The sequence below is a fragment of the Zalophus californianus genome, chromosome 6, assembly GCF_009762305.2.
Source record: "Zalophus californianus isolate mZalCal1 chromosome 6, mZalCal1.pri.v2, whole genome shotgun sequence".
NCBI lineage: Eukaryota > Metazoa > Chordata > Mammalia > Carnivora > Otariidae > Zalophus > Zalophus californianus.
The window spans coordinates 93,022,962-93,034,868 of record NC_045600.1 but is presented as its reverse complement, the minus strand read 5'-3'; the positions used below and the strand labels follow the sequence as shown (position 1 = coordinate 93,034,868).

At 39.8% G+C, this 11,907-nt stretch overlaps 1 protein-coding gene across 1 annotated transcript in view; it reads left to right on the top strand.

The window, feature by feature from the left end:
• Positions 1–1,838: 1,838 nt before the first annotated feature.
• Positions 1,839–11,907, top strand: part of LOC113910289 (RNA polymerase-associated protein LEO1) — a 35,450-nt gene continuing 25,381 nt past the window's right edge. The window contains 3 exon segments of the mRNA XM_027572292.2: positions 1,839–2,089; positions 7,733–8,485; positions 10,733–10,837. Of these exon segments, the coding sequence (XP_027428093.2) occupies positions 2,032–2,089; positions 7,733–8,485; positions 10,733–10,837 (916 nt within the window). The 5' untranslated portion in view covers positions 1,839–2,031.

The following is an 11,907-nucleotide window of genomic DNA, read 5'->3' as shown; positions in this document are numbered from 1 at the left end:
CTCCCTGCTGAGCAGGGAGCCGGTGCGGGACTCTATCCTGGGACTCCAGGATCATTAACTGAGCCGAAGGCAGTCACTTAACCAACTGAGCCACCCAGGCACCCTTAACACCCAAATTTAAATTAATCAAACACAAACCCAATAGGATGAACTTCTCTGTCTTTGGTAGTAAGTGGATAGATTATTTTAATACTCTAAACATCAATGAAAGTCACCTGAGTGTAGCCTCAGGCAAGCAATGCATCAATTGTGATTGGTTTAGCTGAAATCTAACTGAATATATTGTATTCTGTATGAAGAAAGACAATGAATAGAAGAACAATGATCAGGATAAGGTATAACAAAAACAACAAAAAAATTAAAGAACCAGAAGTTATTTGTTTTGCAGTATTCATATGAAAAAAACACAAATTCTGTTAGTCATGAATATAGGCATGGTGATTCAGTAGGCCTCACTATAATTCAATTTGGTGAGATTTAATAAGTGCACTTTTCAAAGATAGTACTCTGAATGAAAATGAAATTGAATCACAATCAAATAGGATACTTATTTTTCCAGTATTCCCAAAAGTTTTAAAGTGATCCCATCTACCCAGTCTTCCATTTTCCACTTTATACAAGACAGCTCTAGGATTGATAACATACCAGGTCCCACCTCTTGCCCATTTGAACCCTGTCAGGCACTCTTATTTGCAACAAAATTATATCTCATAATCTCCAAACTAAAAATCCATTGTTGCCTGTCTGACATCAAAACTCTTATATTAGACTAATAAGATAATAATTTAACACAGATGTACATTTTTAAAAACCAAAATGTAAGCTTTCTAAAAAAGACCTAATCTTTAACATGAGCAAGTCACTTCATTTCTTTAAGCTTCTATGAAGCAAGAGGGTTTACCTAGCACTATTATGAAAATTCTCTTACGGTCTGATTTTATAAGGTAAAATTATAGCCACACTTCCTACCAAAATAAAACTTTTTGCCAGCAAAATAAATACAATGGAATCCTCTGAACACTGTTTTTCTAGCTCCAGTTTGCAATCCATTAGTAAAACATGAAAGCAATTTATTGGGTGTACCGCTTGCGGGCATTAGAACCAAAACAAAAGCTGAAATAGAATAAAAGAGAATAGTAAATCTCAGACTGTATTTTAGCGGGAAAGGAAGTACTGTTTTGTGAAATACTTATTTCATTTTATACATGAAGTGTGTACTGGGTTAAGATGGAAAATTTGTTTGAGATACACTGCTCTAAAGCTGCAGTTGTCAAAAAGTGGACCGAGGAAGACCCTTTCAAGGAGTCTGAGAGCTCCTCCCTCTCCTTAATTACGTGCGTATCTGTATGAGGCCAGATTTTCTTCATCCAAATACTTCAACCAAAACCTTTCTCAGCAGATTTAATGTAGAAGCAGCTATGAGAATGGAGCGGTCTTCTTTAGAATCAGGCATTAAAGATATAAAACGATTCCACTTTTTATTTTTTGGTTTGGGAAACAATATAGTCGTTCAAAAAATTTTTAAATGCTATTCATGTTAATGTTTGTTATTTAAACACTTTGAATTTAAATTTAATATTTGAATATAATTAATTACTAACACGGTAAATAGCAATAGATATAACCTACACGAAAAGCGCTTTGGAGCTCTCAACCATTTGAGAACAGCTGGTCAATAGGAAACAAAAGACTTCAGGCCTGACTCGTGGCAGGTTTGACTCGGTCTGCGGCCCTTCAGCCGAGAGCCTCAAGCACCACCCACTCCGCGGACACGCAGACGGGGGACGCCCCACCCTCGGCGAGAGCCCTTGCAAACAGAAACAGATATCGACTGAAAGGGCAGGATTTGTCCCTTTTGTGGACGTATAACAGTGTACAAGTATAGATTTCCAATTGCAGGGGAAAACAGGTCACAGAAGGAAAGGAGGCTTTTAGCGAATCTTTGCGACACTGTCGCGTTTCGTTGGTTCCGTGCCGTAAAAACAGTCGCGGAGCCGCCCCCAGCCGAGGCAGCGGTAGACGTGCGGGGCAATGGCGGATATGGAGGACCTCTTCGGGAGCGACGCCGACAGCGATGCTGAGCGTAAAGGTGGGATCGGTTGGGCTTCAGGGGAGGGGGTGCGTGTAGGGGCTTCTGCGGCGGGAGCCTGACGGCGGTCCAGTTTCCGGGTCTACGAACCCTCAGGCACTGCGGACCAGTGGTGCCGCTTCCTCCACTCCTTCCTCAGCGCCCCCTGCACTCCCGGCGGTACCAGCCTCCCAGGGCTGGCGGGAGTGGAGGGACAAACAGTGTGAACCTCGGGGTTGTTGGTGTCCGTGGAGCATGCGGTGCCTGGGAGCGTGTGGGGAGGAGGGGGGCGCCGGGCAGGGGTGGCGGTGCGGGCGAGCCTGCGCAGCCCGCGTAGGAACCTTGGGGTCCTGCTCTGTCCTGTCTTGCACAGACTAGCGCAAGTAAGAGCTGTTTGTGAATGAATGGACATTAGGTGCTCGGGAATAGGGGGCTGAGATGGATGAATTTACAGAGGGGTTGGGAAAAGCCACTTGATTGAAACCAGAGTGTAGCGTGATGCGGAGTTTGAAATGTCTGGGTGAGGAAGACTGGCAGGATACCGCGATAGGACTATACATAGACGTTACGCACCGGAGACAATGTGTCTTCTGAGAGCCTGTGCAGAAACTGGAATTTGAGTCTATGGTATTAGACTGGAGAGCGTATGGGATCAGTGGAGAGGAGAGAGAAAGGATTTGTTGATGAAATGAATAATTGGTGCATGGGAATATTTCTGGCACAAGGACTGTAGATAGTTTGAGTTTGAAATATGAATGAGAGTTATTTGAAGTGAGAAAGGGCCCCAAGACCAAGTTCAGAATTCTTGCAACCCTCCAGGCTCAAAGTAATCTATCTACTTTTTTCCTTAGCGAAGTACGTTATTGAGGTTGCTCTTTTTTCCTCTAATTCCAATTTATTGTTTTTTTTTTTTATGTTTGTTTTGTTTTTAAAGAGTAGTGAAGGGAGCACTAGGTGGAAATGTAATGTGAGGGCTTTATCGAGATGCGCGTCCAGGAGGTTCTAGTCAGGATGAGTCTGGAAGTATAGAGTCCTGTATACTCTTGTTCCATTATCTTTGTTAATGTTTTCATTTCCCCCTCATTTTTACTTGTCTCTCTTTTGCCTTTCAAGGCACAGTTCTATGTGAGCTCTCCCATGACTCACTATCGTGAAATTGTTCATTCAATAAATACTGATGCCCATATTATGTTCCAGTTACTTTGCTGGGTGTTGGGGATAGAATGATGAAAAGATTGTCTCCTCTCGCCCCATCAGCTTACACGGATCTTAATACGTATTTGATAAATAGTTTGATGGGTAGAAGCAATAGTTTAGTAAGTATACCCTGCATTGCTTTCCTATTGCAAACTCAATGTATGGGTAGTGACATATGGAGGTGGTTGCTTCTCTGGGCTTCATGTTTTACTTTCTTGTGAGTCTGTTGCTGCTTTCTTCCATGTCTTCCAAATCTGTCCTCGAAGGTTGCTATTGGTCTTGAAGGTAGTATGGATGTGACAGGGTAATTCCGGTTAGGCCTAGCATATTTCATTATTCAATAATGATAGAGATAATAACTAAGAGTTGTGAAAAATAACTACACCTGACAAATTTCTTGCCGTAACAATGGGTAGAATATCTACCTAGGCCCAATGTGTTTCTTCTATGTGTAATTGTGCCAGGTATCTTTAATTTCTTTCAACAATGTTTTGTAGCTTTAATTGTTTAAGTCTTGCATCTCCTGAGTTAAATTTACTCCTCAGTATTTTATTCTTTTGGATACTATTGTAGGCGAATTTGTTACCTTAATTTTATTTTTGGATTGTTCATTGCTAGTGTATAGAAACACAACTGATTTTTGTTCGTCAGTCTTGTATCTTGCAACCTTGCTGACCGTATTAGATGTAATTGTTTTTTTGTGTGTGCATTCTTTAGGATTTTCTACATACAAGATCATGTCATCTACAAATAGAGATCGTTTTACCTTTTCCTTTCTAATTTGGGTAGTTTTATTTCTTTTTCTTGCCTAATTGCCCCAGCTACAACTTTGTGTACAATGTTGAATAGAAGTGGTGAGAATGGACATCCTAGTTCCTGATCTTAGGGAGAAAGCATCCGTGCTATCACAATTACATATGTTAGCTGTGGGTTTTTGTAGATGCCTTTTATCAGGTTGAGGAAATTCCCTTCTGTTCCTAGTCTGTTGAGTAGTTTTATCATGAAAGGGTGTTGGATTTTGTCAAATGCCTTTTCTGCATCAATTAAGATGCTCACTTTCCTTTATTCTGTTAGTATGGTCATATTAATGTTGAACTACCATTGTATTCCTAGGATAACTCCCACTTGGTCATGGTGTATATCCTTTTAATGTGCTGCTGGGTTCAGTTTCCTGGTATTTTGTTTAGTATTTTAGCATTTGTATTCATAAGAGATATTGGTCTGTAGTTTTCTTTTTGTGTGACATCCTGCCTGACTTTGGTATCAGGGTAATGCTGGTCTCAAAGAATGAGTTAAGAGATGTTCCTTTCACTTCAAGTTTTTGGGAGACTTTGAGGATAGGCATTAATTCTTTAAACATTTGATAGGATTCACCAGTGAAACCATCTGGTCCTGGGCATTTCTTTGTTGGATTTTTTTTTCTTTTTAAGATTTTATTTATTTGACAGAGACACAGCGAGAGAGGGAACACAAGCAGGGGGAGTGGGAGAGGGAGAAGCAAGCTTCCCGCGGGGCAGGGAACCCGATGCGGAGCTCGATCCCAGAATCCCGGGATCGTGATCCGAGCTGAAGGCAGACACCCAAGGTTTCTTTTCTTTTCTTTTTTTTTTTTTTTGAGTAGGCTCCACACCCAACTTGGGGCCTGAACTCAGGACCCTGAAATCAAGAGTCAACGTCACATGCTCTACCAATTGAGCCAGCCAGGTGCCCCATGTTGTTGGAAATTTTTTGATTACTGATTCAAACCCTACTTGTTACAGGTCTTTGCAGATTTTTTATTTTGTCTTGAATTAGTTTTGGTAGTCTGTTTCTAGGAATTAATCCATTTCATCTAAATCATCTATGCTGGCATAGAATTGTTTATAGTATTCTCTTTTAATCCTTATTTCTGTAAGATTGGTATTAATGTCCCCACTATCAGTAATTTGAGTCATCTTTTTCTTGGTCTGTTTGACTAAAGGTTTGTCCGTTATGTTAATATTTTATTTTATTTTTTTTAAAGATTTTATTTATTTGAGAGAGAGAGAGAATGAGAGATAGAAAGCACGAGAGGGAAGAGGGTCAGAGGGAGAAGCAGACTCCCTGCTGAGCAGGAAGCCCGATGCGGGACTCGATCCCGGGACTCCAGGATCATGACCTGAGCCGAAGGCAGTCGCTTAACCAACTGAGCCACCCAGGCGCCCAGTTATGTTAATATTTTAAAGCACAAACTTGTTTCATTGATTTATTTTTCTCAATTTCATTTATTTCTGCTCTAATCTTTATTTTTCCTTCTGCTTGCTTTGGGTTTAGTTTTCTTTATCTTAGTTCCTTAAAGTGAAAGGTTAGGTTATCAGTCTGAAAGTTTTCTTTTCTTTTCTTTTTAAGCTCTGTGCCCAACATGGGGCTTGAACTTACGACTCCGAGATCAAGAGTTCCATGCTCTACTGACTAAGCTGGCCAGGCTCCCCTTTTCCTTTTTAATGTAGGTGTTTACAGCTACAGATTTCCCTTTCAGCGCTGTTTTCTCTACATCCCTTACCTTTTGGTATCCTGTATTTTCATTATCTGAAAATATTTTTAATTTCCCTTGTGATTTCTTCTTTGAGCCCTTGATTGAGTACATTGTTTAATTTCCATGTATTCGTTTTCCAAATTTTCCTTTGGTACTGAATTCAGTTTCATTCCATTGTGGTCAGAAAAGATACTTAATGTGTTTTCAACCTTCTTAAATTTATTAAGATTTGTTTTGGGTCCTAACATATGGTCTATCCTGGAGAATGTTCCATGTGCACTTGGGGGGAAGAATGTATGCTCTGGTGGTGGTGGAGTGTTCTATTGTTATCTATATGTCTGGTTGGTTAATAGTGTTTAAGTCCTCTCTTTCCTCATTGATCTTCTGTCTAGTTCTGGCTCTTACTGTAAGTGGGGTATTGAAATTTCCAACTATTATTTTTGGACTATTTTCCCTTCAGTTCTGTCAGTTTTTGTTTTTAGGTGCCTATATGGTTTTTTTTTTAAATTTTTTAAATTAACATATGTATTATTTGTTTCAGGAGTACAGGTCTGTGATTCATCAGTCTTAAACAATTCACAGCGCTCACCATAGTACTTATCCTCCTCAGTGTCCATACCCAGCCACCCCATCCCTCCCACCCACCTCCACTCCAGCAACCCTCAGTTTGTTTCTTCAGATTAAGAGTCTCTTATGCTTTGTCTCCCTCTCTGGTTTCGTCTTGTTTCATTTTTCCCTCCCTTCCCCTATGATCCTCTGCCTTGTTTCTCAAATTCCTCATATCACTGAGATCATATGATATGTGTCTTTCTCTGATTGACTTATTTCACTCAGCATAATATCCTCTAGTTCCATCCACATCATTGCAAATGGCAAGATTTCATTTTTTGATGGCTGCATAATATTCCATTGTGTGTGTATGTGTGTGTGTGTGTGTGCGTGCGTGTACATACCACATCTTCTTTATCCATTCATCTGATGGACATCTAGGCTCTTTCTGTAGTTTGGCTATTGTGGACATTGCTGGTATAAACATTGGGGTGCACATGCCCCTTCAGATCACTACATTTGTATCTTTGGGGTAAACAGTAATGCAGTTGCTGGGTCATAGGGTAGCTCTATTTTCAACTTTTTGAGGAACCTCCATACTGTTTTCCAGAGTGGCTGCACCAGCTTGCATTCCCACCAACAGAGTAGGAGGGTTCCCCTTTCTCTGCATCCTTGCCAACATCCATCGTTTCCTGACCTGTTAATTTTAGCCATTCTGATTGGTGTGAGGTGGTATCTCATTGAGGTTTTGATTTGTATTTCCCTGATGCTGAGTGATGTTGAGCACTTTTTCTGTTGGTGCCTATATAACTGTTATATCTTCATGTCAGATTGACGCTTTTTTGATTTCATAATGCCCTTTTTTATTTTGTAACAATTTTGTCTTACGATTTATTTTGTCCAGGGGTGCCTGGGTGCCTCAGATGATTAAGCATCTGCCTTTAAATCAGGTCATGATCTCTGGGTCCTGGGATTGAGCCCCGCGTTGGGCTCCCATATCAGCGGGGAGTCTGCTTCTCCCTTTCCCTCTGTCTTTCTCCCCTGCTCTTGCTCTCTCTCTGTCTCACGTGAATACATAAAAAATCTTTAAAAAAAGATTTATTTTGGGGCACCTGGGTGGCTCAGTCAGTTGGGCGTCTGCCTTTGGCTCAGGTCATGATCCCGGGGTCCTGGGATCGAGCCCCGCATCGGGCTCTCTGCTCAGCGGGAGGCCTGCTTCTCCCTCTCCCACTCCCCCTGCTTGTGTTCCCTCTCTCACTGCCTTTCCCTGGTTGCTGCAACTTTTGGTTAGTTTCCTGAGTAGAGAGAAAATTGATTCTGACAGTTTTTACATGTTTTTAAGTTAATTTTATGTTGAGATTGACTTCTGGTGTTCTTTACTCTGCCTTTTTCACTGACATCACCCTGTGTTTGTGATCTCATAGATTCTGATTCTGGATCAGACTCGGATTCTGATCAAGAGAATGTTGCTTCTGGCAGTAATGCCTCTGGCAGTGAAAGTGATCAAGATGAAAGGGGTGATTCAGGAAAGCCAAGTAATAAGGAACTGTTTGGAGATGACAGTGAGGATGAGGGAGCTTCACATCACAGTGGGAGTGATAATCAGTCTGAAAGATCAGACAATAGATCAGAAGCTTCTGAGCATTCTGACCATGAAGACAATGACCCCTCAGATGTAGATCAGCATAGTGGATCAGAAGCCCATAATGATGATGAAGATGAAGGTCATAGGTCAGATGGAGGGAGCCATCACTCAGAAGCAGAAGGTTCTGAAAAAGCACATTCAGATGATGAAAAATGGGACAGAGAAGATAAAAGTGACCAGTCAGATGATGAAAAGATGCAAAATTCTGATGATGAGGAGAGGGCCCAAGGATCTGATGAAGATAAGCTGCAGAATTCTGATGATGATGAGAAAATGCATAACACGGATGATGAGGACAGGCCTCAGCTTTCAGATGATGAGAGACAACTGTCTGAGGAGGAGAAGGCTAATTCTGAGGATGAACGGCCAGCAGCTTCTGATAATGACGATGAGAAACAGAATTCTGATGATGAAGAACGGCCACAGATGTCTGATGAGGAGAAAATGCAAAATTCTGATGATGAAAGGCCACAGGCCTCAGATGAAGAACACAGGCATTCAGATGATGAAGAGGAACAGGATCATAAATCAGGTAATGCATTTAGGAGAGCCAAAATGGTTTAGTAGAAGCACCCAGATGCAGCAGTGGCCCATTTATTCTTTCTGCGTTCCCACCTAGTGCCCTGTTTTTCTCTTCTGTCCCTCCATTTCAGTCTTTTCTAAGTATACGTTTTGCTTTAAAAAATTTTTTGTAATGCATTTATTATTTCTACCCCCTTCGTTTGTTAATTGATAGGTCAAGAAGGAAAAAATTTAAAGAGGACAGCCTTAGAGAAAGATGTATGGTGCTTAAGTAACTAGAAAATGAATAGAGTTGGTTCCATTTTGGTGGATAACTGAGAAGCATGCCTCAGGTGAGAATAGATTTGCCTGGGGAAAAAAACAATGCCTACAAATCGTCTCCATAGGGTAGCTGTACTGAGGTGTAAATACCATGTTTCAGCTCAGTTTTTTGAGATCCAAAATTTGATCATCCAGAGGTAATTAGGTTCCAAGGAGTTCACTCAGACTAATCAAATGCACAACAAACTAATTTATAAAAATCAAATTGCAAAATTATTTGTTTCAGGAGGATCAGTTATTTCTCTCTTGCCCTTGGGGAAAATTGACATTGGATGCCAAATGATAGTATCAGGAGGTTGCCTGGGAAGCATAACATCCAGAAAATGAAAACATGGCTGGCTGACCTCAGTGTGCTATGGTAGCTTGATATATGCATCCTTCTAGAGAGATGTGCTTGGGTCAGAATATTCATTCCTTAGAGACTACAGGAAACATGTAGCCAAACTTTGGCTTCTTGTCCCGCTTTTATGATATCCATTTACACTGTTTTTCTCAAGTTAACACATTCTTCATATAGAATATTAAAGAAATTTAGAGATCTTATTTCTTTGTATTGTAAAAGTAATCTCGATTAGGTTAGAATTCTTAAGTAATTCTTGGATTGTTTCATTTCTATAGGTTACTGGTTGTAATTACATATTGATCCTATCTTAGCTTATATATGGGGGAGGAAGTCTTTAACCCTGTAATACTTACCTCACAGGATAGCTTTCAAGACCACATTTTGGCATTATTTAGGAGAGGAGGCCAGAAAATTTGGAGAGATGGATATAGATCTATCTAGACTACTGGGCTACAATTAAGTATTCAGTAACTGGTTCTGGGTAGAGTTATTTTTACCCAGTTAGCAGAATCATTAAGGCTCATGCATTACTTCCCCAATACTAGCAGAGTAACATAAGACTAGGGTTATGGTAGGGAATCTATAGCTGGGCATTCTGCTTAACTCTTACCTAGATGGACAGTGATTTTCTTAAAGTTTACAATTAGATAAATAATTGTACCATCCAGAGATATGTTATACATTTGACCCTTCAATAACATGGGTTTGAACTATGTGGGTCCACTTATATGGGGATTTTTTTCATTAAATACAGTACATTATTGTAAATGTACTTTTATGATTTCCTTAATACTTTCTTTTTGTAGCTTTATTGTAAGAATCCATTGTGTAATACAGATATAAAATATCTATTATTTATGTTATCAGGAAGGCTTCCAGTCATTAGTAGGGTATAAGTAGTTGTTTTTGGGGAGTCAGACATGGATTTTTGACTCTGTGTTTGGTGGGGGATCTATGCACCTACTGTCCATGTTGTTCAAGGGTAAACTATTTGTCTCTTCCACTGCAGTATTTTTACCTCTTTTATCCTTTTTTTGTAACAAGTCCTATAAATTTGGTCATAAGTTTCAGTATTACTTTTCTCATTCTATCAAATTTTTCTGCTTATAGAAACCAATGTTCCTTTAATGAATTTTAGTTTTAAATTAACTAGTCTGTGTATGTATGTACAGTTCTATTGATGTTAATGCCTATGTTTGTGTAATCACCACCACAGAACAGTCTGTCACTCTAAAAAACTCCCTCATTCTGTCCCTTTTGTAGTCACATCCTTTTTCCACCCCGTTCCCTGACATCTCCTGATCTGTTTTATCACAGCAGTTTTGTTTCTTTTGAGAAAGTCATCAGAAAAATGAAATCATATAGTATGTAGCCTTTTTTCTTTCATTTAGACTTGTTTCACTTAGCATTATGCATTTGAGATTCTTCCAAATTGTTACATGTATCTGTAGTTCCTTCCTATTTGTTACTGGGTAATTTTCCATTGCATGGCTATACCACAGTTTGTTTATCCCCAGGGTTGCTTTTAAAGCACATAATTCAAAGCTAAGAAATGACTGTGATTATGAAGAACCTCTAATTCTACTCTTACAGAATCTGCAAGAGGCAGTGATAGTGAAGATGAAGTTTTACGAATGAAACGCAAGAATGCAATTGCCTCTGATTCAGAAGCAGATAGTGACACTGAGGTACCAAAAGGTATTCCAGTTACTTCTTTTACATACATATGTATATATTTCTGTCTCTCTTTCTGCATTTAACTGTAGCACACTGCTGACTCTGGGCATTTACCCCAGACTGCAAGACCCACAGAGAAGAGTGTGCATACACTTAGTGTACACAGGAAGTTGTATGGATATTAAAAAGTGTGCTTAATCAGTTGAAGAAGAGCCTACTTCTTCTACTTTTTTTTTTTTTAAATGTAAGCTCTTTGCCCAATATGGGGCTTGAACTCATGACCCTGAGATCAAGAGTTTCCTGCTCTACCAACAGAGCCAGCCAAGAGCCCCTCTTTTTTTTTTTCCTACTTCATTTATAGTTAGATGAATGTGTTGCTAGGAGGCTGAGGCTCTGGTTGGGGTGGTAACCTCCATTCTTTAGTTTGAATACTGATAGTTTCAGGACAACTTGTTCTTAAGCCCTTAACAGGTTAATAACATAAAGAACTTGATTCTTCAAGCTGTGGGTTAGATGAAGAATTTGTCATAAAAACCCAAGGTTAGGTAAGGTAGGTTTGTTGTAAGGATAAAAGATCTACCTATACATCTCTATGTATGACTGTTTCAAATGGCAGATTGCTATACAATAAAGATGTTAGTGTAAACGTTTCTACAAATACAGTTTTGATTATGCACAACCATCATTGTACTGAATGGTAATTAGACATTAATGTTAAATAGCTTATATAAATTATCATAAGTAACACTACAACTAAAGTAATTAGAGGGTCAGCTAGAAAGAAAAGGAGAGGGCTGGCAGAAGAGCAAGCTCTGGGATTCACTTAAAGACAACTAGCAATTATGTGCCCTGACTTCGGAATCAGATGATCTCACTTAGAATTTTCATGGCTCCACTTTCTAGGTGTGTATGAGTTTGTTCAAATTAATTACTTACTACACTTCAATTTTCTTTTTAGATTTTATTTATTTGTCAGAAAGAGAGAGAGAGCACAAGCAGGGGGAGCGGCAGGCAGAGAGAGAGGGAGAAGCAGGCTTCCCGCTGATCAGGGAGCCTGATGCGGGGCTCGATCCCGGGACCCTGGGATCATG